This window comes from Oculina patagonica, chromosome 2 (assembly GCF_052425735.1).
Source record: "Oculina patagonica isolate OP01 chromosome 2, crgOcupat, whole genome shotgun sequence".
NCBI lineage: Eukaryota > Metazoa > Cnidaria > Anthozoa > Scleractinia > Oculinidae > Oculina > Oculina patagonica.
The window spans coordinates 28,822,247-28,850,169 of record NC_135759.1 but is presented as its reverse complement, the minus strand read 5'-3'; the positions used below and the strand labels follow the sequence as shown (position 1 = coordinate 28,850,169).

The following is a 27,923-nucleotide window of genomic DNA, read 5'->3' as shown; positions in this document are numbered from 1 at the left end:
TTTTTGCAGTGCACGATTGGTAGCACTTATGATACACAAAACGAGATTCTGAAGCCTTTCACGGAGTTTCATTCAAAATGTCTTGCCTGTTCAAGTCTTTCGTTTAGTTGGGGGCGGGCAAAAAAGCGGGTAAAAGAGAAACGGGGCGAGCGAGCCGGAAAAATAAATGAGACTAGGACGTTGACTACCATCTTAGACGAACTGAACTTAAAAGCTTCGACATAGGAGATGAAATTACCGACCCCATCTTGCAGAGCATGAAAATATTGCGTGACCTGGTTGTTTGTTGAAAATGTCACTTTTTGTAGTATTTCGAATTCATAAAAAGTTAAATTTCTTGATAAACTGTCGAGCCGCAAGCGACTTTTGAGGAAAACTGGAAAGTCAGTCGTTAGACACAATGTCTTGGGGTAATCGCCTACTTTGGCTATGATGGGAGTTGAGATAACATGTCACGCGTCTCTTTATTTCCTCCATTTCATAGAATTACGGTAAGAGTTAATGGACCAATCAGGGCATGATATGGAACTAAAAAAAAGATCCATGACCTTGTCTCCACAAACGCTTCGCTTGCTGAAGGCAACTCTATAATCATTCCAAGATTGAAACGTTTTTTTTTTTTTTTTTTTCAGTTGAAGCGCCTTTCACGACTGATTGGTATGTCTTCTATCGAATACCGTATTTTACTTCATAAAATCAGTCACTGTATCAGCTGGTTAGATGGTGGTGAAACATTGCTTTCCGTTTCGCTTTTTGAGGGATTGATAGCCGCAGACAGTGTAAACAACATTGAAAATGCTGCCTCGTTGTTCGCAGAAATGGAGAAGCAGAATAATTTAGGAATCGACCATCTATCGGTACTAAAGGAACTTTTCAGAGGTGTACAGAAATGGACTCTGATCGACGAAATCGAGAAATTCGAGGTCAAAAGAAAAAATTATAACAGATTACTAAAAAAGGTAATCCACAAACTCGGCGAGTATGATCTGAGTAATCTCATCGAAATATGTGGACGACATTTAGCTGCAGACAGGAAAGACGACATTAACAATGTTTGCGCTTTGTTAAAGGAGCTTGAAAACACGAAGCGTTTAGGAGCAAATTATCTCGATGTTTTAAAAGAGATTTTAACTGAGAAACGGGAAGAGCATCTGTTGAAAGAAGTTGAAGATTTCGAGAGGAAAAGGAAAGACGAAGACATTGCTGATAGGCAAAGAATGGAGTCTGAGACGAGAAGAGAAGGTGAGTCCGACCCTACCAACATAAGGCGTGAATAAGTTTGATCAGTAAAACACAATCGATCGCGAACACACAAGATATCTCGATAAAATTAAATGGAATCGAATGTTCGATGTCTGTACGGTACGTAAACGGTCGGTGGCGAGGGGCCACTTACACTGATGTGAATTCCCGATTACTAACTATGATCATTAAAACTCCAGTCTCAACTCAGTTTTAAGAAGACTTACACTGAACTTTAATAGAAAGATTACGAGCAGAAGTCAGAAGAAAAATGTAGAGGAAAATTTAAACATACAAAATCCATTATAATGTAATTGTGAGTAAAGTACTGGAGCGTGAATTGCTTGGCTCCAAAACAATTTATTCTATTTTGGCGAATCTTTAGGCACGGCCTCCCGAAAAGCGTCTGGGTGGGGAGTGTGTGACTATCGCACGGCCCTCGCGTAACGCGGGCCCCAGAGTGGATCTGTCCTTTTTCGACGTTTTTGCTTGTTTACAAGCTAAAATGGTAGAATAGGGGTTATGTGGTCAAGATTTGGAACCACATATTTGTAAACTCTCAAGGGACTTTTTTAATTCCTCAAGGGACTGTTTTAATTTCTCAAGGGATTACTTTCCGCTGTGTGCGATCTCGTGCTAAAAACGTGACTTGTCACATTTACAAACGTTATATAACAATTTTAAAAGTGACATGTCAGCTTTCTTATCTCAACGCACGTGTGTCTGAAAGGCGATCTATAAAAAGCGTCGCACAAACAATGGATTGCGTAACTAAAACACGAATAAATAATCACTAGCACTTACATCGTTTAAAAATTACAAACGTCAAAAATAAACCATACAAAAAAACTTGCTCTTTTCAAAGATATTATTGAAGTTAAAACAAATGCAAGAGATGGGGGCTTCTTTTAGCTTAGGAGCGGTTAAAAATTAGGCCAAATTTGGTCGCTACATGCATCATCAGCCTAGGTCGTTAGGGACGAGACCTCGCGTTGAGCCGTTGACAGCAATGTTGCATGAATCGGCTTTACAACATGCGATCGTTTCTACGCAGTTCGAGTGGAATTTCAGTCAAAGACAGTAAAATTCTTTCGTATTTCATCTTCAAATATAATTCGGAAGCATTCACTGTATATATGGCTTTTGTTTAATCCTGGGTCTTGATATCCGACCCTCGCAGAGCCTAGACAAAACGCAGCTTGAGTCCGGCTTGAGTGTAACGATTTGTTTACGCCGCAATTATATGCGCAATGTTTTCTCCGACAATAGTTAGCCTGCGTAGCTGGCGGTATTTTGGGGTTATAAAGCGCGTACAAGCAAGCGGCGAAGCCGCGACAACGAGCGGCGCAGCCGCGAGTGGCTTGGGGAGGAGGAGTTGAAATACCGCCTGCCCGGATGGGCTCCTTTTTTGGCTTCCGCCCCTTATTTGCATTATTTGGCTTTCCCCAAGCCACTCGCGGCTGCGCCGCTCGTTGTCGCGGCTTCGCCGCTTGCTTGTACGCGCTTTATAACCCAAAAATACCGCCAGCTACGCAGGCTAACAATAGTCGGAAATATCCGTATTTTTTTTCGTGCTTTTCCGTGGAGCAATCGTAACGATACGGTCTTAAACATATTGAACAGCGGTCTACCTATTACAATTCAAATATGGCGTGGCAAAAACAAAGCGTCGAACGCATATTTTGCTGTTTCATTTGCTAATTTCGCTGCCGTAATCGACTGCCTCGAAAAGTCCTTGCAATTTTAAAGTATAGAATTGTCAGATCTCGGTGAAATTTGCACTGTTTATTTGTGTAATGTTAAGGAATATGTGTATAAATACCCGGCGCGGACGAGTCATTTTTGACAAAATTATATGGCTGCATTTCCTCCGCGAAGATAGGAAATTGTTAAACTAAACTACAAAGAAACTGTAATGATAAGTTCGAAGAACAATGCACAGGATAAACCTTCGACTCATACTTCATGCAAAAACGTCGATATCTCGAAGAGACTTTGATTTTTCTTTTTTTGTATTTGTATTTGTTTGTTTTTTTCAGTTTACACGCACGCAAAAAGTCTGAAGGAGGAAATTGATGAGTATTAACTCAAAAGCTTTAAATATGGGGCGCATTTCGAAGCAGCTGGGTTATATAGCCATCAGAGCAGCTAGCAGGCGATTTGGCGAAGCAGATTGCGAAGCGAGATAAACGAGTGATCAGGATGGCCCAGCTCACAACGAGTCTCTCGTAGCTAAGTTGGTTAGAGCGCCCAACCGGTATCTGGGAGGCCATGGGTTCGCTTTCCGTCGGGGACTCAGAATTTTTCTTTGTCCCATGCTCGTGTCAAGTTGAATACTTCATCTTCATTATTAATTACCGAGCTTAAAATTTACCATCTTTATTATTTACTATGAATGAAGTGGTTTTAGTTTCTGTTGTCAATTCCTGTCAAATATGATTTCTGCAGTAATTATTTTTGAATTTCTATTATATATTGTTTCAGTTTTTGCATATGTTTATGTCTAAGTTTTCTCATGGACTTAACACGGAAATATGTGAAAAACACAAATTTACTATACGAAGTGAGAAATTCCTCCTGCTTTGGTGTGTTAAGAAGCGAAAGATGTACATAAAATTACAGTGTCCATTAGGGACACAGGGTGGTGTATGATTGGGATCGCACTTTAAAAGCTGATATCAATTCAAAAATCTCTAATCCATTACAGACAATCAAAAACACTTTTTCCTTATTAACTATTTTTTTGTAGAAAAGGGATGGAGCATGTAATTTCCAACCCCAACCAGTCAGTTTTAAGCTAGAAGGAAGGGGTGGGTCACATATTTTTAAGCCTCCGCTTTTCCAATTGCACCACCCCTTAACTCTCCCCCCCCCTTCGGTACTTATTGACAGTCCCTAAAGGATGAAATCAATGAACAACAGCATTTTTAAAATATTTAAACAATTAAGCAAATAATCAACAAAGCAACATTTGTCAAAAACATGGTATAAAGTAGCAATACATGACATTTGTCTGAAAAAAAAAACATTTGTCTAAAAAAAAAATTTGAGCAGAGGGTATCACCCGAAAAAAAAAATTCCTGCACAAGAAATGAACAGAAAAAAAAAATTCGTGCAAGCCGAAAATTCCCCCCCCCCCCCTATCACTTTTCTAATGGTCCGTCCCTTACGGACTCTCGCTATGACGACGAGCGTGTCCGCTTTAACGAGAGTTGACTGTACACTAAAACAAATCTTCTACGCATACAATGTTTCCTCTAGAGTTGACGAAACTGTTAACGAAATGATCTTGCTAGTGCTGAATAATAAATGGTTTGCACAAGATAGAATGAAAAGAAATAGTTCAAAATACCAGGCGATGGTGTAAGTAAAAAAATAAAACAAAGGGACCGAGCTAGCATTCAAGTGTGACGAGTCACAAGTTTCCATATCCAAAACAGTGGAACTGCTGGGCGTAACAATTGACATAGTTAGTTCCCCTCTACTAACTATGCAATTGATGACAAATTGAATTCAATCAAAGGTCTCTTCGAGATATCGACTTTTTGGATTAATTTAGGTTTCTGGGAAACTGCTCACCTACCCCTCCCCAAACCTAACATTAACCCTTACTTATCGCTTTGGGCAAAATGTTAGGTTTGGGGAGGGGTAGGTGAGCAGTTTCCCAGAAACCTAAATTGATCCGACTTTTTTTGCATGAAGTTAGTATGAGTAGAAGGTTTATCCTGGGCATTGTTGTTCGAACATATCATGAAAGAATTCAAACGTCTTTCAGTTCAAGCATTTTTTTTTATTTTCGCGGAGGAAATGCTGTATTTGTCAGTCGCGACGGCTGGGTGCTTTGCGACTCATATACTTTGGCTTGGTTAAAAATGGTAAACTTTGACTTTGCCTTTAATCGAAATAGTTGTTTCCTTTCGAGCTAGAAAGATTTCTATTCGGCTTATGCAGGGTTCCCGATAAAGGTTACACACGACAGAGTTACCTTTTGTCTCGTCACGCAATCCCACATTGAGAAGTAAATGTTCGTTTGGATATTACCAAAAGCCGCTTCTCCTCGCGTTATTCTTTACCTTACGGCTTCACATGCTGTTTATTTTTCTAATAGCGATGCATTAACTTCTGAACAGAAGCAAAAATGTTTAGCGTTTACTGTTTCCACCGGAAGTAATTTCACACCAGGTTACAAAAACACTTGTAAATATCACTTAACACATTTAATGATGTTGCAATTCTAAATTGTTTAAGAAGTTTAAGTTTTTAGGTAATTTAGAATAATTTGTTGTAATCTAGAAAGGGTCTCTTGTGCTTGTAATATGCGCGTAGTTTTTTTTTGTATGTGTATGTAAGTAATTGTGTCTTTTTTTTCTTTGTAAGATGTAAGAAACTTCCAATACTAAATAAAAATATCAAAATACAAAAAAAAAAAATTCTAAATTGTGCAACTCAGCACAAAAAAAAATAGTCACGAAATGAGTTCCCTTTGGTTAACTATTGCAACGTTTTAGTGTGTAAACGACTTGTACTAGTACAAATTTGTGTTGTTAATCGTTTTAGGTTAAATTAATATAAGCGCGTAAAGACTTGTACCAGTACAAATTGCGTTCTTAATCGTTTTAAACTTCGCTGCCTTCGAGCGCTGAACCCCTCACATTCTTAATTGGTTATGTGACGTAAGATTTGGGCTACTCACGTTTTTGATTGTTATATAACGTTTGTAAATTTGACAAGTCACGTTTTTTCTACAAGAACGGAAGTGCTGAAGCAACTCTATAGAGTGACACTTAACAAGTCACGCGCTTTGATCACCCACAGCGGAAAGTATTCCCTTGAGAAATTAAAACAGTTCCTTGAGAGTTAACAAGAATGTGGTTCCTTCCGGTTCCGGATTACCCCACATAACTGCTATTCTCCTTCCTTTTGCTTGTAAACAAGCAAAAAAAGTCGAAAAAACCACATCACCAAAATATGCGGAAAAGTCAGTCAACAAATCGCTGTACTAAAACGGATGCAGAAACTGTTGTCTTTCGGGATCAGGAGGGGCCTTCATACCGCCGCACTTTAATAAGAAACTGTACCGAAAAGTGCCATTGTTGTTGTAAGAAGTCAGCTGACTGGATAAATTAGAGATGGTAAACAAACTAGCGCTCCGATTTAACCTCAGGAGCACCAGAATAGTGGACCTTCCAAAAGTAAAATCGGAAATGTGGAACTTAATACCAGACGAATCAAGGAGGATAAAAATAAAAACATATACGGCTTTTAAGAACACTTACAGCTACTTACTGTGCTATCTGTCTATAAATTTCAGCTCGAGCAGCAGCAGTCTACGCGGTACCCAGAGCAGTAGGAAGAATGATGGGAGGTAGATGGTGTTTTTTGGATTTTTATTATTGGTACCTGTTATTTCTTATCTAATTTGATTAGTCATCTTCACGTTTGCGTTGTGTTATATATTCCATATATAAAAACATACACGGCTTTTAAGAACACTTAGAGCTACTTACTGTGCTATCTGTCTATAAATTTCAGCTCGAGCAGCAGCAGTTTACGCGGTACCCAGAGCAGTGGGAAGAATGATGGGAGGTAGATGGTGTTTTTTGGATTTTTATTATTGGTACCTGTTATTTCTTATCTAATTTGATTAGTCATCTTCACGTTTGCGTTGTGTTATATATTCCCCTATTTTAGGGAATTAAAACTCGATAAGCTAACGTGTATGTACCAAAGGATCGATGTTTATGAACCCCGAGAGCTGACATAGGACTTAAAAGGCGGAAGGAGTGATGCCTAGTCGTTGGACTCGCTGTTGCATGTTTGTAGTGCCATAAGGGATGTGGGGGACTTCCAAAATCTTAATTTTTTTTATCTGGGTACGAAAAATACAGTATACTGAGTCCACTTGTTCGATGCCCCAGAACCTTTTCCAACCACGTAAAATACAGTAAAAATAGTATTTCTAGCCGCAGAAAAGCAAAACTCGGCATTGCTTCAGCTTCAGTTTGTAGAGTAATTTGTAGCTTCTAAAGTCACTTCTTTTTCTCAACAGCAGTAAATGTGCATTGTAACTTCAAGACTGTGGGCGGTGTCGTAGTAGCAGTCGGTGCTGGTGTAGTGTTATATAAGTACTCCAGAGGTGATTCCGACATCCAGCAATTCGCAAATCTTTTTAATGAGACAATTCTTCCAGCAGCTACCAACTTATGCGCGATTGGCAACGGCTCTCTATGCTTCACAGTTCAGGTAGAAAATAGATCTGGTCTACAGTTTCTTTGGCAACAATATCAGGACGGCACACTACAAGAAAAACTGCAAGAGTTTCTGGTGACGGAGGAAATAAAACAACTATCAGACGGCGAAGACGTGATTGTGACTGTGCACATTGATAAACAAGAATTTCAAGACGCCTGTTTGGATTTGATGATGGAAGATGAAGGTAACACGGAAATTCAGAAGTAGATTCATACCTTGAACTAAGGGAAAGGGGGAGGGGGAATTTTTTGGGGATCTTTTTGTGTAAACACCCAAATCAACAAATTTTATCTGAGGGAAGTCACCAGACATAAAGAGGGGGACTCATGCTCATTTCGCATTCCAGCTCCATTTTCACGCGAATCCCGAATCCCGCACTTTTTCCATTGCTATCCCGAATCCCGTTTTTTCTTCTCTCAAAAATACACTAAAAGAATATTTTCTGCAAAAGCTAATAAAATATAATGTAAAATGTAGATATTGTTATGCATTTTGCTTATTGTTATCCATCTTTCATCTTCGATTACCCGCACTATGTTATCTTGGTTGCTTTGAAACCGTTGTCCCCCAGGACCCAGTTGTTCGAAGGGCGGATAACGCTATCCACCGGTTAAATCGCTATCCATTAGATTAATGCTAACAAAACATACTACGCCATCCACTGGATAGCGATTTGTTCAGCGGATAGCGTTATCCGCCCTTTGAACAACTGGGCCCAGGCCTACACCCCAGTATCCTGAGGGTCTCAATGGGGTTAACCGTTAGCCGTAAAACGGCCAAAAATTTAGCCGTTAGGCGTAAAAATTGGAAAATTTTAACCATTAGCCGTAAAATATGTTAACCGTAAAAAATCAGTCAGTAATTATAAATAAACCAAACTAGTTCACTTCATCGTTCCAGAATGGCCCTGACTCCTCTAAAAATATGTATTTCAATAATGGAAATTATTTTTTAACTCAGTTTTAAAACAATGAAAATTAACTTTTAACTTCTGCTAACCATCATGGAAATAAATTAACCGCTAGCCGTAAAAAAGCCAAAATTTTAGTTGTTAACCGTAAAAACCACCACCCCACTGAGACCCTCTATCCTTAAATTTCTTTTTGATTTGCCTTCTGGTAATAACTAGACTATAGATGTTGTGCCGGTTTAATTTTGTCTTTGGTTTAAAATTTTTCAAGCCAGTTTGATTTTTATTTTTCATTGTCTCATATTCCTTATCATAATCTAAGACAAAGGGAAATAAAAATTGCACCCTGCACAGTTATTGGAATCCTCGTTCCACTTGTAACAATGTTTGCCGAAAGACTTCGAACCACCAGCTTGGGAGGTACTTGGACGGGGACGACCGCGATTTTGGGGCCGAGTGGTAGTTGTCTTCACCGCCGACGAGTCGAAATGGTGGGCTTGCAGGTCATTGAGCGACGTATGATCGTCGTAAGCCGCCTCGCCACGCGCGACCATGCCACGAAACTCATCATCAAATTGAAGAATAGCAGTGGTGGTGAAAGCGATTGCTTTCTTGGATAAAAATTTCAGATAACGGCAGAGCTGTTGAGCCTGGATGTGCTCTCCGCTTTGCAGCAAGCCGTCCAAAATTGAAAAGTAACCCGCTACAAATTCAGAATAGCTTAGTTCAAGCGGGTTTACTTTCGCGTCCGTTTTGCCGGTACGGGGCTTGAGATAAATAGCCTCGTGGGCGCGAGGTAAAGACTTGGTCTTACCTTGGCCAGTCGTTTCTGAGTCCTTGTCGCCATCCTTGTTCTTCGAGAGGGCGAGAATGGACGATTCTAATTCGTCAAGTTCCTGTGCCAGTTGGCCAGAGGCTGCGGCACCGCCAGCGCCAGCTGTGGTCGGGGGAGAGGGCGCAGATTGTGCCGTGAGCACAGCTTTCTTTAGTAGGCAGCGTTGAGCCATTGAAAGGTCGAGGCTTGAGATAACTTCGGCCGTCATGGCCTTTATGGATTGCATGGTGAGAAATTCCTCTTTGACAAGAGATTTTACAGTGTGGCCAGTGAAGCCATTGGCCTCGCACCACGCCTGAGTTTCCTCATCCATGGATGAAAATTTAAAGTAAAGATCTAGAAACAGAAATCGAGCGAGCTAGTGAAAGGCGTGCGAGGAGAACTGACTGTTTCGCAACGCGGCGGGATAAAACTCATACTAGACAATTAGCGGAAGTACGTCACCGCACTGTCAATTATACCCAGATAAACCTAGTCGTTTTATCTTACACTTTTCATTGTCTCATATTCCTTATCATAATCTAAGACAAAGGGAAATAAAAATCAAACTGGTTTGAAAAATTTTAAACCAAAGATAAAATTAAACCACAACATAGACATCTATAAGAAGGCAATAAATTCTTGAGCATTGAATCCAAGGTAAAAGTAGGTTTCTATCACTTTGTCACAAGCAAGAGCGTTATCTTTGACTGCTGGTAAACAATTCGTATAAGTGCTGCCTCTGAAGTAGTGAAAATCGCTGCTAAAAGGACTGCAAAGGAAACCTTCATAGCCACGCGGCCACAGTGGAGGCCGAGCAGAGTGAACAAAACCAAAACTACGTGAACGACCAGTTGGTGCACTAGTTGATGCATTTGGTGAGCCTCGATATGTACACAAAAGCCGCGCTAAAAATGAAATGAAAAAGATATGTATATCCCTTATGGGGCTCCATAGGGTACAACTGTCCTCACAACCGTGATGCAAACAAACTATGGCATCCATGGCCAGTGAAGCTTGCATGTAAATATATATACCTGATTGAAGAATCGTTGACCCATGAGAAGCATAAACCATGAACGATGCAACCCAAATGTTTACTGGGAAATCTAAAAAATAGTCGTCGTCTGTGACAGAAAGAACATGATAATAAAACAGGTGGCATATCGTTCATGGTTTATGCTTTTCACGGGGTCAACATTTCTTCAATTAGGTATATACCATGAGCGGGATATAGCAAACCATGTTAACTATAGGCCTCTGGTTATTCTCTTTTTTGTTCCAGTCTTCAGCAACGAGGAAGATGATCGTCTCAAAGAAAGAATTCGAAGAAACTCTGATTCAGTTGTTTATGTCAAACCAAAAGAGAATGAGGTCACAGCGGCGCTGACGAAATTGAAACAAGCGGAGATTAAATTTCAGCAGGAAAAGATAGACTGTCTGGAAAAGGAAGTCAGCAGGCTTTTTGAAGCAAACGCGGAGGAGGAACTACCATTAGGAGATGCTCAACTCGATGAACAGAATACTGACGGGCTAAGTGCCGGTAAGGACAATTTTTGTTTTGTTTTGTGTGTTAATTATAAGCTCCCCTGAGTCGTTTAACATGCTTGCTCGCTTATGTTACATGCACCAAATTGAAGATACATTGACCCTGCAAAAAGCATGACCCATGAACGATAAGACCGAATGTGATTCTGGGTAGACAGCATTGGCATGCTTAGTAATGTTCCACCAGATATTTTCTTTCTGTGAGAGCTTTAAGAGCATTTTAAATATTCATGCAACCTGCCTTATTGTAACGTTCATTGTGCCATAGACGATGATTACTTTTTCTGATTTTCCAGAAAACGTTTGGGTCGCATCGTTTCTTCAATCAGGTGTAAACTGTTGCTCAGCTCTGTATTATATTTTGTATTGCCGACTTGGTTGTAATAAGTGATTTTAGAATAATGTCCCTGACGCTCCGCATAAATCACCAAAATAAACCCAATTGGTTTTGTTTATGTTGTCAACTGCTTGGTGGAGCTAAAATTTGAAATTTATTTAAATTTAACTTGAAATCGTTATCAGTTATATTTGAGTCTTTTTCAGCTCCTCATAACGACCCAACGGCTGCAAAAAGACTGATAGAAGTGTACCAAAATGAATCGCTTCTTAAAGGCTTCCTCATGTACTCAATCAGTTTTTGTTTTTTTGCAGTGCCCTGCAGTGAGGGAGGTGACCGACTTGATTCAGTTGTTTATGTTAAACCAAAAGAGAGCGAATTGTCATTTTTGCTCCCAACATTGAAACAAGCCGAGATTGAATTTCAGCGGAAAAAAATATCAAGTCTGAAAAAAGAAATCATGGAATACAAAGCAAAAGTGGAGGAACTTGAAAAGACGTCAGTGTCGTCAGATTATAATGTTAATCCATCAAGAGGTTACCATCAATATATAAACCTGATTGCAATAACGTTGTCGTTTTTAAATAAAATTGAAAAAGGTAAATACGAATTAACGTCATGATTAGTGTTTGTTTTCCTTTACCTAGTATGTAATAATGTCATTTTCCCTGAGTATCATTGTAACTTATTTGTTTATAAAATTTAAGTTAATTTCATTTTTTAAATGTTGACATAATTTTCTATCACCTTGTGTATATATAAACTGTAAGTATCTTCAAACTGATAAAAGATACAGAGTATCCGAAACATGTCTTTGAAATATTAAAACTTGTGTTTTTATTTTTTCAAATGTTAAATTAAAGTTCTCTGTTACACAAGACAGTTTAATCGAACTTTGATTAATACCATACACTTTTGTAAATTTCAGTTCCGAAAGTTGGATGGCTATTATTAAATTTCAATAATGACGTACTTTGTATTTGGATTTTAAACAGGATTTGTTACCTCATCCTTTATTTCTTCTGAAAAATTCCATGTTTAAGAAAAAATGTTCGTTTTAAGCAATAAGAGTTGCCCTATTCGTCTAAAACTGGGTTTCATATCTTTTTATAGGCATTGCATTCAACAAGGGATTTGATCTCGTCTCGGGTTGGGATTCTCTCCCACCAGATGCTTGCAGCAGTGTGTCATCAGACACTGGTATTTGGTCTCAGAGTGCGTCCTCTGTACCTGGAGTCGAAAACCTGGAAGGCAAGTAGATACTGTTCAGTTCTATTCTTTTTTCAAATGTTCGGTTTACTTCCTTTTTAACTCGGAAAATGGCAAAGTCATTTCCGAGATCTGGTGAGCAAAGTCAATTTAACTCCTTCGCTCCTTCGCTCCGTCCGTCACATGGTCCGTCAGCTCTTGTTATTCACTTTGTTAATCCGCTGACTAGTGTAAAGCGCTTTTGCGTATGTTGTGAAAGCAGCAATCGATGTCGTCTTCGATCGAGGGCGAGAAACCGTCTTACATTTCATCTTTTTTATTTTTTCCTCCAATAAACATATAGTGTAATATTCTGGCCTGAGTATTGCAATTCATGACACGTAGACAAGGTAATGGGGAAACGCTCTAGCCTGCTGGGACAAGCCCAAACTAGGCTCATGATTGAAACTACCTCACGAGGTAGTTGAGGTAGTTTCAATCATGATCAGACTAAACAAGTTAAAAATGGCGGACAAGCGTTGAAGACGCGAGTGCCTAACAGCTTCAAATTTAGGCCTTCGATGTGATCAAATGTTTATTTTAAATATGGGCTAATATAGCGATACAATATGAATTATCGGTGATGGATAGAATGCAGAATATTTGGCATTATTAAATTCTCAACCTCGGATATTGCATTTCTAGCTTTCTGATTGGTTTACTAAATCCCGGTTGTCAGCTCGTATACCTATGTTTGACCTTATATGGGAAATGAGTGCGGCAAGTGCCGCTTATAAGGGACGGACCATTAGAAAAGTGATGGGGGGGGGTGGGGAAAAAACAAAAAAAAAATTCATGCAAGCCAAAATGGCAAGAAAAAAAAATCGTGCAAAGGGGAAGGCAAAGAAAAAAAAATTCGTGCAGAAGGAAAGGTCCTATTAATACTGATAATACCTGCCATCATTTAACACTTGATGAGATCTATTTTTCGACGAAATGTATGGTGGAGAACGCTGAAAATAGTATTTCCGACCCTAGAAATTTCAAAATTTTCTGAGGTAGCATGCACACACACACCCCGTTAATGGATTGTGATCATAACATTCCTTTAGCTCGTCTCTCTCTAGCCTGCGTAGATTGCTTACTAGTTAACTCATTTCTCAAACAGATTGCAAACATGAATGCTACGATATACAGTGGTCTTAGCTTATGTTGTCAATTCCGGTCAAATAGGATTTCTGCAGTAATTATTTATGAATTTTTATTACGTATAGTTTTAGTTTTTTTATATGTTTATGTCTAAGTTTTCCCACGAACTTTTCACAGAAATATATGAAAAACACAAATCTATTATACGAAGTGATTGAGGAATTCATCCTGCTTTGGTGTGTTAAGAAACGAAAGAAGATGTGTAAGAAACTAATGACAAGCTTAGCCCTCAAAAAAAATTCTGTCCAGGAGGTCTTTTAATCTTGTACATAACTTGTCACCGCATGCCAGGAAATGTGAAATGAAACCGGTCCTAGCTATGTGTACGTGATGTTTCTTGTGTCACGCAGTTTCTGCTTTTGCGGTTTCGAAACGTGCTGGTGTATCTTCTTTAATAATATTCTTTGCTAAACTGTCGATATCGGTATTGTTTGCGACCTTAAATGATTCAGTCCAGTTTCATAAGTTTTCTTGGCAACACGGTCAAGTTTGAGGCGGCGTTTTGGTGTTTTTGTATCAGCTATATGAAGCTATACGACATTGGATATCCGACGGACAGCCGCAAGTATGAGTCGACTTTGGTAAGTTATAAATGTAAAAGCGAGTCGACGAAAATGATATCGTTAAGAGCGAGATCAACAGTAATTCTGCACGCGGAAACAAGTTGAATGTGTGAAGATCGGGGCTTTCAAGGAGTCTATTGTTGTAGTAGCCAGTCTTCACGACATGAATTGAGTATCATTGTTACCAATTTAAGACATGTTTTTATTTCATTTTTTGCTACATGGTACTCGCTACACTGCAAAACTCGTGTGGATGAATGCGAAACAGGAAAGCCCTGTTAGATTTTGCAAGGGTTTCGCCTAATAAACGAAAAGAGATTCGGCATTTTCGTCTAAATGATTACTGTTACCGGGTTAATTTATTCTGGCGGGAAATAATAAGGTAACGCAATTCGCAAACAGCGCGGCCCGCCGTTCATCCAAGATAGAAGCAAGACAAACACCGCACAATGGTAAGTTTTATTTTTTTTTATTTGTGGAATATAAAATTTAACTTGGGTTTTCAGTTTCACAATGATCGCTTATGTCAAGCACTGCTATAATAATCAGCTTGCGGTGCTTAAACCTTGCTAATCGCGCGTTGACTTATTTCGCTTTACTGACCTCGCGCTAATTTTTTTCTGCCTTACTTTGGTGGTGAGTTCTTTACTGAGCTCTTGTTAACTGTGGGCAGAATATAACCTCGCGCTAAATTATTCTGTCTTACTTGGGTGGTGAGTTCTTAACTGAGCTCTTGTTATCTGTGGGCAGAATATAACCTCGCGCTAAATTATTCTGTCTTACTTGGGTGGTGAGTTCTTTACTGAGCTCTTGTTATCTGTGGGCAGAATATAACCTCGCGCTAAATTATTTTGTCTTACTTAGGTGGTGAGTTCTTTACTGAGCTCTTGTTATCTGTGGGCAGAATATTAACCTCGCGCTAAATGATTATTCTGTCTTACTTGCCTCGATGTTTGCTGTTTTCTTGTTAGGCAACCCCGTACTCCAGTTAATATCTTTTTTTTTCTTTCTCTACAGAGAAGCCGCGACGTTTATGACTGACACTTCACTTCTTATGTCTTATGTTACCAATCTAAATTAGCTTAGCGGAGATTCAATCTCCGCTAAGCTAATTATTTGCATATTTTTTTTCGAAGGCCTGAGCTCGTCACAGAATTACAGTGTCAAGAGAAAATGAGGGGACAGAGAGGTAGTCTTCCAGTCAAGGCTTTGGGATATGTCAAAGACAGAAAAGTTATTTTTAGACGGCCCCTGGGCCCCGGAAGTCGGTTTTCCGTGACGTCAACATAAAGCCGACCTCGATTTGATGTTCAAAAAACATTCAAATTTTGCTTGCAATGGCGGACGATGTCGAGCTGCGTTTTGTCGATGAAAACGACTTTAAAAAACAAGGGAATTGGTATTTCGAAAGCAGAGATTCCGAGTGGGAATTAAATTCCACAATATCTTCGAGTTCTGATGACTCGCTGGCGGGAATTTCCGATTTTAACGAAGAATTTCAGTCCGACTCGCCTGCTTCTTGGCGTGATGATGAAAGCGACGACGCGGATGAAGATTACATTGAGGAAGCCTCCACGTCTAAAGGAAAGAAAAAGGGCAGGAGATCAAACAAAAATCAAACCAATGCCAAACAAAAAGAAAGCTCAAGTGGCAGTAAGCAGCAGAAAAGTGCTCGACCAAGCACTGACTCGAGCAAAGCGGCGTCTAAACCTAAAGCGAAGGCCAAGAAAGCACGTGGGAAGAAAAAACAAAAGGCGCTCACCAAGAAAGAACTCGATGATCTTGCCAACAAGTTAACAGGAAAACGCCACATGTGTTGGAATTTTGTTTCGGAAAGGATTGGAAAACAGTACGTAACGAAGCATTTCGAAACGCACCGCAAACTTTTTCAGGAAATTCTCGATGTTCGCTACAATGAACTGCGTGATCTTGTGCAGCACATGTATTCCCTTTACATAACACTTCTGTCAGATATCACCAAAGAGGTTAAAAAGGACAAAAAGGCTCGCTTGACATTGCGCTGGATGGAAAGTTTGAACAGCTACCTGGATCGTTCGAGTGACATTTCCAAGATTTGCAGTCCGGTGTTCAGCGAATTGGAAAATGAACATTCGTCGAGCACGATCAGGGCAGTAACTGGCATTTTGCATTCATTGGTTTATGATTTTGCACAAACAGAATCGTACCACCTTGCTCAACCGCCTGCTATTGAACAAGTTATCACGCCTGAGGATGATGTGTCGCTGTACAGAATGTCTGGAGCAGCACTTTGCAAAATGATAAAGTTGAGAAAAGATACCTTGGCAGAAAAGAAAGGGAAGAGGAAACCAACACAGGTCAGCAGGGATCAGATGGAACTTGAACTTGATCTGCTGGTAAAGCTAAGGGAAACTGACAAAAGCCAACTTCCCGAGGCTCTTAAAATACTCGACGAGGGTCATTTGACTTTTGTCAAGAAAGACTTTCTTGACTTTGTAAGAGAGGCAGATATCAACATAAGGGAATATGTTAATGAGCGATGTTTGAACAAACACAAGAGTAACTTTTTGGAAGTTGTTCACTTCAATGTTTACAATGATGAGCAGTTGTTGAAATCGTTCAAATGGTCAGCAAATAAGTGTGGAGTGTCGATTCAGGATGTTAGCTCAAGTGTAGTCGACAAGGTCTATAATGACATGCTTCACAAACTGTGTAACACAAGAACCAAGGAATTCTTTAGAGGCAAATTTGAAAAGGACTTGGCATCATCTGGTAAAGTTGTAGAGGCTGATCAGTCTCTGAGAGATAATTTGAAAACATTTAGCATTTGTAAAAAAAGATAGACAATATCTGTTTTTTAGAAATGAATTTGAAGCTGTGCTTCTAAACCATAGCTATCTTGTGAACACTAGTCAAGCAAAAGAGGGTAGTGGAATGTTGAGGAGAATTTAGAGTATCCCTTTTTATTAATCAGTTAAGGTGGCTGAACAGTTTTCCTCTTGATTTGAGTCAGTGTGTTTGCGCTCGAGGCTTTGTGACAATCAAAATTTAAATGCTGCGTGTGCGCAGTTGATCAAAAAGCTGCGTTCGCAAGTTTTAAAGTCTTTACAGAAAGGCATGATTTCTAATGAACTTGTAATTAGAATTTAAGAAATTTTGCAAGTCTGTTTGACTTTAGATAGCAAGAAAACTGTTGATAACATAAAATCTGCAATTTAACAAAGGAATTTTAATCCATTCTAGGACATTATGAAAAAACATAAAAGCTGTGGAAAATAATATTTAATTCCTTCTGTCAAAACATTTCTACTCCAGTGCTAAAACCTCAGAATTTGCCAGAGTTTGTTGTACACAAATGATTAAAAATGTGTTGACTGAATTTTCTGAAATTGAGTGGAATTCAACTCTTGATCTTGCTTCTTAATTTGCTGGGTTGCCATGGTAACGAAACATGCTCTTACATGACACAAAATTTTTTTAAATACAGTAGCTCATCAAGTGCTTTATGTTGCGTTCTCCGAAGATTGGAAAACTGTGTTCAGCCACCTTAATGTGCTCTTTGTATAAATATATTTGTTTTGTTGATGTCACAATTGCGTCAATGACACAATAGTTTTTGATTGGCAGTTTAGATTAAAGTGGGCCAGCACTGATCTTAGATAGCAAAGAATGATATGCGAAAAGATACTCACAGTGGCCAGTTAGAGATTGTGAACCACTGCCTTGGATGCAGAATTTTGTCATTATGTGCACATTTTTAGTACCCATCAGAATTCAAAACACTTTCAAAAAAGTCCATTCTTGCCAGTAGATCAGTAAATCAATACAGTTGAATCCCAATATAAACTTGAACAGACATAAAAAAAAAAGTCCAGAGTGTGATTTACCAAGGGTTAATTTAGGGAGGTTTGAGCTACAGAGGGTTTGAGTTATTGGGATTCAACTGTAAAAAATGCAAATATCTTAGAGTTGTTAGCCCTTTCAAACAAGTAATTTATTTTGGGACAGCAAACCAGTGAAAAGTTGAATCACACATGACTTCATACATGTATTTATATTTTCTCTTGTTTTATTTATAACTATGCATAATCACCCTTGAAAAGTCACTGGCGGGTGAAAGAGTTCATAAATTTCCAATGTTTGCAATGAAACATGCTCATACTTGTTCTAAAAATTCTAATTCCTTTAGTGAGAGCCTTTATCAATAGCATTCTACAGGGAAGTAGTGTAAACTTAATTTATGTATAATACACTACATTATCGCATTTAGTTTTTTATTATTATTCACAGATAAATTTTTAATTCAACAATAATATCAACGATGATATCACTATTAGTGTACCTGTTAGAAGGAACTCTGACACGGCGCTCGCAGAAGTTAAGAACCTTGAGAGCTGGGCAGCCAACAATAGGATGTCTTTAAATTTGTCAAAAACGTGGGAAATGCTACTGCATAGTAGAACTACTCAGCCTGCTCCTCCTCCAGTGCTTGGGATTGAGCGAAAAGAGTGGCTGAAACTTTTGGGAATTACCTTCCATGAAGATCCTTGTAACTGGGACCTTCATGTTGACAGTTTACTTTCTAGAGCTGCTAGCCGACTATATATTCTTAGGGTATGCAAATATTATGGGTACACTAAAGATCAGCTTAGTAAACTCTTCGACTCATTAATAATGTCATTATTTTTGTATGGATTAGAAGTGTGGGGCTCCGCCTATCAAGGCAAATATTTAGATCGGATTGACACTTTCTTTCGGCGAGCCTATCGTTTTGGCTATACAAATAAGATCATTTTGATATCTGATGTTATTAAGAATAGGGACAGTGATCTTTTCAACAGAATCACAAGTGACACTGGCCATGTATTATATGACTTGCTCCCACCCAAACGGAACAGAGCTCTTAGAGAAAGGGGCCATGACTTTATACTCCCTAAAGTAAAAACAGAACGTTTCAAACGCACTTTTGTAAATAGATGTCTTTTTAAATTTATTTCTTAAAATCCTTGTAACTGATACATATAATAGGTTCATTTTACTAGTTTAGCTTATTTTAGATTGTTTTTTTATTGTAAAGCCACACGTTTGTTGTGACTAGCTTCTTAATAAAGACTTCTACTAAAGTATGATTGACCTGACAAGTTATGAGTAGGTGTTCATTAATTTTGTGTCATAAAACTGTTAGGACAAAGGAGCTGCCCATAGACTGGGCACAATAATATTCTGTACAAAACTAATTCAAGCAAGTCTGTCCTAACTGATACCCTCCCCCTCCCAACCCACATCTTAATAGAACTTTTCCAGTACACTTGACAACGTTCACAGCAAAACAGAAAACCAAAACTTTGGTTTCAAGTGGGAAACCTGCAAAAATTATACTGTACATTCATTTTTCACAAAGATACAATTCAGAAACTATAGATACCATAAATTATTTCCTCTACTAGTACTATGACAGAAAAGGTGTTGTCAACCTTGCCTACATATATTGTAACATCACTTAGTGTTCCTTAGAAATGAACTCAATGTACAGTGAGTTCAACCATTAACAAGAACAAACATATTATGAAACAATGAACATTGGTGACCAGTCATCTCTTCTTGTTTTCTTTAAAAATTGATTTTTGCATGTTTACGTAGACTATTTCCTACTCATACATGTAGAAAAGCGTAATAAAAACAGCAAAAGATATTGAGTCAAGAGTTCAGGTATCTATTCCAGCAAGAATTACTCTAATATTACACTTTCATTTTCAAAACTTTGGTTTCAAGTGAGAAACCTGCAAAAATTATACTGTACATTCATTTTTCATGAAGATACAATTCAGAAACTATAGATACCATAAATTATTACCTCTACTAGTACTAGTTGCACATCAAATGCTTTTGTAGCTGATTATTCATCAACACTTGGCTTTGCTAAAGAAATATTTTGAAGATTTACAACAGAAACCTTACTACTTTTTTAAAACTTGTAGTACTATAAAATATAACAACATGGCAAATGATAATTGAACAAGCCCACTATTATCTCAAGTCATTCAGGTACAGTCATATGATACAAATGTTAGAGTGCATAGCCCTAAAGATCCATTAAAGTACTTTCGTACCATCTTGGAAAGCCAAGTAACAATGTCATTACTGCTTGTCGGGCCTGCTGGTGCAAAGGACATTATGGCTCCATACTGACCATGCATGTGTGAGTCGACGATTGCAAAGGCTCCATTCTCCCAGATCAATAATGCAACACTTTGGAATCCTGAGATGAGGACACTAGCTTGCCTTTGATGGAGGGTTGCTCGCATTTGCAATGTCTGTACCAAGGGTGACAGATCACCAGAACGCAAATCGAAACCAATAGGTTGATCATACCTAGAAATGTGCAAATCATTTCCACAGATCTCAACAGCATCTTCGATGTCAAGGTTTCTGGCCTCTCCATCAAAAAGAAGATCATGCAGGGCATTTCCCTCAAGCATCGAGTCAACAATGACATCGAACCACTGACTTGGCAAGGTACTTGAAGTCAACTCAGGCAGCCTTAGTTTCACAAACTGATAGCCAACCAAAGATGCTATGATGGTGCATGCATTGCTTCCTTGGCGTCCACCAATGGAGGACTGACTGAGGTTTGATGAAAAGCAAAACTGCTTCATCTCATTAATTCCAAATGGATCATAAGTAAGTCGAACTGAGTATGACGCCCTGGATCCTTCCGTACTTGAAGTGATTGTACCAGACACCAGGATGACATCATCACGGTAGCCACGTTCCGAGTTGCTGTTGGTGATTACCTCTCTGCCAGTAATTACTCTTCCCCGGAAAGATCCATAATTGCTGGCAGAAAGGTTGCCACCAGCAGTAAATTTGAGAACGCTGAAAATAGATTCAATCGCGCTTCCATTTATTCGCAGTGGACTGACGAAATAATCAGGATAGGCTGCAATGAACCATGTGCAGAAGTCGAGAAACCCATAAACCATTAACCTTAACAGATCCCATGTCTGAAATAAAGGAAACAAAGAAGTCAACAAAAGTCTGCTGTAATGCATAACAATAATGTATTTTAATGTATTTTACAGTTGTGATTCATTTAGCGACTCTACTTGAACAAGTGCCGTTCTCAAATAAGCGCCACACCTTTACCAAAACTAATTTTATAAGCACCACTATCAAGTAAGCTTCTAATTTGAATAAATGCTACACCTTAAACTGGAAAAGACTACTCTTCATGACTTTATTTACCTGCCATGCCAAGAACTTGCTTTGTCGAGCTTGCTTGGTGTTGTTGGGATACTCTGAAAAAGAGAAACATTAATTAATGTTAGATAAATAAGTGAACTTAGTGCAGATTGATATTTAATCCCACTGTCTCACTGTACATTCAAGGCAATAAAAAAAAAAACCTGCGTTACTAATTAAGCTTAATAGTGTGACATACCGTATTTATTTGATTAAGCTCCCTGGGTGCTTATTAATTTTTGGACCTTGAGAGTCAGCGCTTATTCGAGGCTGGGCGCTTATTAAATTTTCTCGATTTTCAACACAAAGAAGTTTATTTTTGTAACAAAACAAAGCAAAATTTTGACTGTTCATTGAAAGTTTTTGAAAAATAGTAAGAAAACTTGGTCATGAGGGAAGTCGTCTTAGTAGTACTTAGCCAATTTCAAGAATCAATACTCCATTGTGCACTTCAGTTTTTTGTTGGTCGGGGGTGGGCGCTAAATCAAATAAATATGGTAACTAAAAGTTCCATTGCATATTGCAATACCCTTCCTTCTTTACAAAACATGGTACACAGTCCATCAATTTATCAATTACTTTCTGACAGTTGCAACTTAATTAGACATACACAACTGTATGCATTTTTTTTTTTACTAAACCTACCAGTGTTTTGATGACATGTGGACCACTCTTTAAAAAAGCTGAATCCCTCCTTAATGTTTTCCAGTACACGTTGATATTTGGTTGAAATGGTCATGTGGCTCAATATGCCTTTCTCAAAGATGAGATGGCAAGCCTCCAAGTACTCACTGGTCATTTCCACCATTGGAGCATCAGCAGGCTGTGGGGTCTTTCTTGCATGTTCTTGGAGAGCACTAATCATGTACCGTTGCTAAGGAAAAAAAATCATTTAAGAAAAAAAAATTTTGAACCAAATGGCAACTTCGATTATAACTAATGCATGCAAAATTTGCAACATTGATTTTTTCAATAGTCACATGTCTGCTGACCAGCTACATAGAAACAATGCAAATACATGTATGGCGGCTGTTAATGTACCATTTGTCAACAAAATTAAAATTACTCTCACTTAAAGATAAAGTCCAAGTAAATCAGTGTATGAAGTTTAAAGGCTATACTTTCATCTAATGGGAAGTTACAGGGACATTTATATTGCCAAAACATTAAAAAACAAGGCTAGGCAGGACAGGGCGACTTTTTTCCATACAAATCTCTAAAATTTGAATGAGTCAAAACTTTGCAGCTATTTAACCCCAAAACTGAAACTTCTCAGAATAAGCATAATATTTCATATATATATTTAAGTGTCAACATCAGCGTTTTAAGAAACTTGACCAAACAACAGTAATAAATGACAACCATTTATGCATAAGGTCTATGAAGATACAACCACTAAGTCAACTCATTGATATGTTACCAAATTTCATAGTTTGAGTATGGGACGGTAAGGACCTTTGAATAGTTTAAAATAAAATTTCAGTACCTGCATGATCTTCGCTGGCAGAACATTTAGTCGGGTCCAGCTATCCCGGTGAACAAAGCTGTACCGGAGTCCAGGAACTCTCCGTGCCAAATTCTGATCGACTCTCTCCTGGTCTCGCTTGTATTGGTCAAAAATGGGTTGCCAGCCAAAACTAACTCCATCTTTTTGAAAGGATTTTGTTCCTGTCTGCCTCGAGCTGTACAGTGCAGCAATGTTGTTTTTGAGCTGTAAAAACAAACAAAAATTATTTACTCCATAAAGTACAAAGAAATTTTGCCCTTAATACAGTATTTTATGTATCAAATTAAGTTTGGTTTCTCAGTTCTATGCAAATCCACTGATACCGTGGTACATGTATGTTTGTCTGCATGCACATAAAAGGCACTCCCTTATGACCTAGTAGCACTAATATCCAATAATAAGCAATGAAACAGATTGAGAACAGGCAGACAGATAATCAAATTTATAAGACACCTTAATTAATTCTAGGTTACCATAAATAAAATTTTATAAATTTATAAAATATGTATTTCAGTGGTCAAATCTTCATCATTTGCACCTTCGCAAAAAAACACCTATCAATCTGTTTTTCCTTACATCCAACCCTGTAAATTGCTAAAAAAAAACAGCAGCAGCACTGAATCTTAGAATTCAATGTTGAACAGAAATTAATTTACTGATAGGAGTTACCTGATGAGAGGGGCAAATTACCACAAACACTCTCTTGTCCTCATCATCTTCGTACGGATTTTGAAACCATGCTGAAACAGCAAATTGGTCATCTCCATCAGCAAGTGGTAGCTGCTCATGTTCATAGCCACAGAGAAGTTTTATCAGGGCAAGATTTGATGAGGCTCCATCACAAACTAGCACTCTGACCTTGAAGTTGTACAAGGTGAAGGCCTGAATTGTCTTCATTACACAATCAAGAAGAAATTTGTGGTCCCATGAGCCAGCACAGGTGAAATATGGTCCAATGACATCATAGCGTGAAGTAAGATCTCTCCACAAAAACTGAAGGACATATGATGTTTTCTGTTGATCAAAGTCCTCTCCAATACTCATAAACACATCATGCAGCCACGGCAGTTCATCTGGACTCATCGCATAACCTTTTATGGTTGAATTTGTGGAATTCCAGACAATCTTTGACTGGACCTGTGTTTAAAATTATACACATTACTAACGATTGTTAAGATAGTAAAAACATTCTTTGCGATCGAATGGTGAAAATCAGGGTTGTCCTCTATGGAAACCACAATAAAGTGACATTGATATTTTGATTAACCTCTATATGTACATAAAAACCTGACCCAAAAAAGATAAGGTAGCAAAAATTCCAAAAAAATAACACAGCCTCACCAGAAAGAAATATAAACATATCTTTACCACCGGGTACCGGGGTTGGAAATAAGAAAAAACAGATTGACAGGTGATATTTTTGTGAAGGTGCAAATGCCTTAAATAATTGACCACTTAATTATGTAATTGCCAATCACTGACCATTATTTCCAACCCTGAGTACTATGTCTATATCTGCTATAGACATTTTGAAATTAATGAAGGACTTCCCTTACCTTTGTCTCATCAAAAATAAGAACTCCAATGCCGAGGGGTCTTTTCTTGCCACCACTGACCTGTTTAGCACAAAATTTTTCATACTCTTGACTCTGGTGTGCTATATAGGGCTCATGGATTCCTGGCCCATCTGCATTTCTACCAACAATTCGTTGCAGCTCTTTGCAGCAAGGGAGTTGTAGGATGCCGAGGCTGCGGACTGCACGGAACGCGGCAGGACTTCTGGTGTAAATAGCCAGGGCTGTGTATACAGAAGACATAAATTTACAAACAAAGTTACACTTAAACTGCAACAGGTTTATTTTTTTTCTGTGAGCTTTGTTACTAGCATATCAGCATCAGTCAATTTTCTGGTAGCCAGTTATAGTACGACTGCTCCAACTAATGTCACCAGACTAAATTTTGTGGAAATATTATTGATAGATGAAAACATTGAGCGTTAAAAATAGATATGCCACAAATCATCAATCTTAGTAAGCTGCACACTACAGGAGCAGTATAATAATGACTTGTTTTTTATCTTTTAAATCTCACACAAATTTGGTCAATTTGCGACTACTGGCTAATTTCCGACTACAGGCTAATTTCACAGGGTGAAAGAAATTACGGTACATCTGACTGACTTAAATCTGATAACAATGACATTCAGACATAGGACTAGCATAAAGCATTATTATTTAAGAAATTTATTTCTATATGGTTATCCATACATCAAGGGTAAACACTGACAATTAAACACTTAAGGCCAAGTAAAATGATACAAATGATTCTCATCCCCACTCGCTTCATTTTCTGTGGCTGCCTCTTTTTTAATTGTTATTAGAAAAATTGGAAAAAACCAAGTGGTGTTGCTTTCAATTTTATGTAAGACGTGGCTTCACCTGTGTTTAAACTCAGGCCAAAAGTTCAAAGCTAAGTCCATACAGGATAGGTCAAATCAACTTGCAGAATTTTTTCAGCGAAAAATTTAAAGAAATCTGGGCAAGAAACATTTGTATTTTTTTTTTACTTGGTCTAAAACATAACCTAATCATCATACTAAGAACAAGTTACCATTCAAAACTCACCAATTCTGATTGTTGCTGATGACCACCTGTTTCCCTTTTTTCCTGTTTCTAAAAATAATGAGATAAATTAATAATGGGCTATCAACGTATTCAACATTCATTTTTCCCACCCCTATAAATTCCATATATTGATATCTTCCCTAAAACCTTCTGGACGTTTTCCAAGTTTGGTTCTCAAAAATGCACTATTACTAATCATAACAATGTTTCTAATCGATATCTCCATGTTCATCAGATTTAAAATGTCGAGATTTTGTTATAATTTCGTTTAGAAATCTAACATTACAACTTGACAAATATTTTTGAAAGAGGGATTTTACAGTGTACATGTATGTGTAAATTTCAACTCTTCTAAGGAAAAAAATTGATCAAATAATAAACCAAAAGGAAAATTTGTAATAAATGATCTAGCTTACCGTTTTTTCTCTGGTCTTTGAAGAAATCTTCCTTCTCCATCTGCCACATTTCGCGAATCACAGCTCCACTACCGGGCTTGTGATTTTCGGCCTCTTCAAATACTTTATTGAGCTCTTCTTGGCCTTCCTTAGAGGACTCAATACAATTGATGAGTTTTAACAGTTCGCTGTTTTGATTCTCATTCAGAGAGACAGATGTCCTCTTGATCATCCTTTCGGCCGTTCGGCGAAAATTCTTTCGTTCTCTCCTCACATTCTCCTGCCGCGCTTTTTGACTTGCTGGGCTCAAGATGGACAAACGAACTTTAGAAGAAGCCTGTTGTCTTTCTTGTCGAACAGTTTCGTCCAAGTTTTTCCTATTCTCACTCAAAGCTAGCAATTTCCTTCGACCTAGCTTGCATTCGCCGCACATGTCTTCTCCATTTTCAGGCATTCCTTGCTGCTTTCGAGGTTTGTGCCATAACTTGCACTTCACAGCACCTACGTGTCTCCATGGCCAATCCTCTATTTTGACAATCGATGTTTGAATTCGAATGTCTGCATCAATGGCATCGTAATCCACGATGCCAGGGCACATCACGAACCCAGAATTCGCTCGTAATTTACAAATTACACTTTCTACTGCCTTGTTGTCACTCAAATCGATGTCTCCTTCTTCGAGTGTTTTGTACACGAAGACTTGGAATTTGTAATGTCCTGTAGGAGTAAAAAGCACTCGAACCGGTCGAAAACTTCCGATGTCTTCTCTGTAGCACTTTTCCTTTTTAGGAAAGATACTCAGACTTGCACTGTTTTTATGCCCGGTTAAAACTTCAATTTCACAATGCAGTGAGCCATCGAGGTGAGAAATTCTCGCCTCGAGGTCTTGCAAGGTCTGCACTTCGTTCGATTTGCGAAGTTCTTCCATTGCCTTTTCATTTGAACGTTCTTCCGTTCGCTTGAGTCTTTTAGACAGAACGCTCTTCAAAGCTTTTACGGCAAGTCTTGGACTTTTTCTCTGGGCTTTTACAGTGGGAGAAACGGATGGCCCAGATTCTTCGCCGGGCAACACATCTTCAATTTCACGCTTTTCTCCTCTCGAATGAGGACTTTGTAAACTCTCGGAAGAAACACTACTTGCACTACTTGCTGGCTCGTCACTTGTAATTCCGAATTCTAAACGCCTGTATATTGCGCGTGGAAGAGACATACTGAATATTCAATAGCCTTCCACGCGCTTCGCCATTGTGATTAAAATTTTTCTTTAGCTTACAACCTCAGAGCGAGGCTAAGCTGCATGCGGGCGTTTTGGAAACAGACTTCCGGTGAATCTATAAATAACTTTTCTGTCTTTGACATATCCCGGCCAACGCCCCCTAACTACCTCTCTGTCCCCTCATTTTCTCTTGACAGTGTCCATTAGGGACAATTATGGTGGCGTATGATTGGGATCGCACTTTAAAAGCTGACATCAATTCAAAAACCTCTATTAAATCCATTACAGACAATCAAACAGACTTTTTCTTTATTACCGGTAACTATTTTTTGTAGAAAGGGGTGGATCCCCGGGTTGGATCATGTAATTTCCAACCCCCGCCCAGGGCTGAGTGTTTTGAGCTTGAAGGAAGGGGTGGGTCTCCACTTTTTCCAATTGCACCGCTCTTTGACCACCCCCCCCCCCTCGTTACTTATTGACAGTCCCTTAAGGATGAAGTCAATGAACAACAGCATTTTTATGGTATAAAGTAACAAAACATGGCATTTGTCTGAAGAAAAAAAACGTTTGGCTAAAAAAAAATTCGAGCAGAGGGTTTCACCTGAAAAAAAAATTCCTGCACAAGAAATGGACATAAAAAAAATTCGTGCAAGCCGAAAATTCCCCACCCCCCCCCCCCCCCATCACTTTTCTAATGGTCCGTCCCTTTAATAAGCGTAAATTAAAATTTTCAGGAAGCGACAGTTTCTATCAAAAAAATGGTTTTAAACAGCAAATTTGGCGAGCTTTATGAACAAGAAATAATTAGCGGTGCCTAGAATAACCACAGAAATGCCATAGTAAATTTAACTACGCAAAACAAAAGGATTGATGCGAAAAGCTTAATTAATAATACTT

General features: G+C 38.5%; 3 protein-coding genes across 6 annotated transcripts in view; 2 read left to right on the top strand and 1 right to left on the bottom strand.

Moving 5' to 3' along the window:
- Nucleotides 1-626: 626 nt before the first annotated feature.
- LOC144643930 (uncharacterized) overlaps nt 627-27,923 on the top strand; it is a 38,874-nt gene continuing 11,577 nt past the window's right edge. For 2 of the 4 annotated variants that reach the window (XR_013568998.1, XM_078503327.1), the window contains exons 1-7: nt 627-1,242; nt 6,554-6,607; nt 6,775-6,828; nt 7,292-7,678; nt 10,504-10,761; nt 11,418-11,702; nt 12,217-12,354. Coding sequence is in view for 3 of the 4 variants with exons in the window: in XM_078503327.1 (XP_078359453.1) it covers nt 660-1,242; nt 6,554-6,607; nt 6,775-6,828; nt 7,292-7,678; nt 10,504-10,761; nt 11,418-11,702; nt 12,217-12,354 (1,759 nt within the window). In the remaining variant the exon portion in view is untranslated. The remainder of the gene's footprint in view (nt 1,243-6,553; nt 6,608-6,774; nt 6,829-7,291; nt 7,679-10,503; nt 10,762-11,417; nt 11,703-12,216; nt 12,355-27,923) is intronic. The other 2 variants (XM_078503328.1, XM_078503329.1) reach the window with 2 other exon arrangements.
- Nucleotides 18,357-19,159, top strand: LOC144638495 (uncharacterized; the record flags this gene model as incomplete). The annotated part of the gene is made up of 1 exon (XM_078497691.1): nt 18,357-19,159. A coding segment is annotated over one exon (687 nt), but the record flags the coding sequence as incomplete, so codon positions are not given.
- LOC144643943 (uncharacterized) lies at nt 20,048-24,371 on the bottom strand. The gene is made up of 6 exons (XM_078503342.1): nt 24,348-24,371; nt 23,461-23,928; nt 22,771-22,995; nt 21,930-22,158; nt 21,288-21,340; nt 20,048-21,046 (listed from the first exon to the last, which is right to left on the bottom strand). The coding sequence occupies exons 2-6, from the start codon at nt 23,872-23,874 to the stop codon at nt 20,084-20,086; spliced, it is 1,884 nt and encodes a 627-aa protein (XP_078359468.1). The 5' UTR covers nt 23,875-23,928; nt 24,348-24,371; the 3' UTR covers nt 20,048-20,083.

Coding starts and splice junctions, on each gene's coding strand:
- LOC144643943 (XM_078503342.1), bottom strand. CDS start 23,874: ATGAGTCCAGATGAACTGCCGTGGCTGCATGATGTGTTTATGAGTATT. Junction 22,996..23,460: donor TAATTTGCCCCTCTCATCAG/GTAACTCCTATC, acceptor TTGTTTTTACAG/CTCAAAAACAACATTGCTGC. Junction 21,341..21,929: donor CACATGTCATCAAAACACTG/GTAGGTTTAGTA, acceptor TCTCTTTTTCAG/AGTATCCCAACAACACCAAG.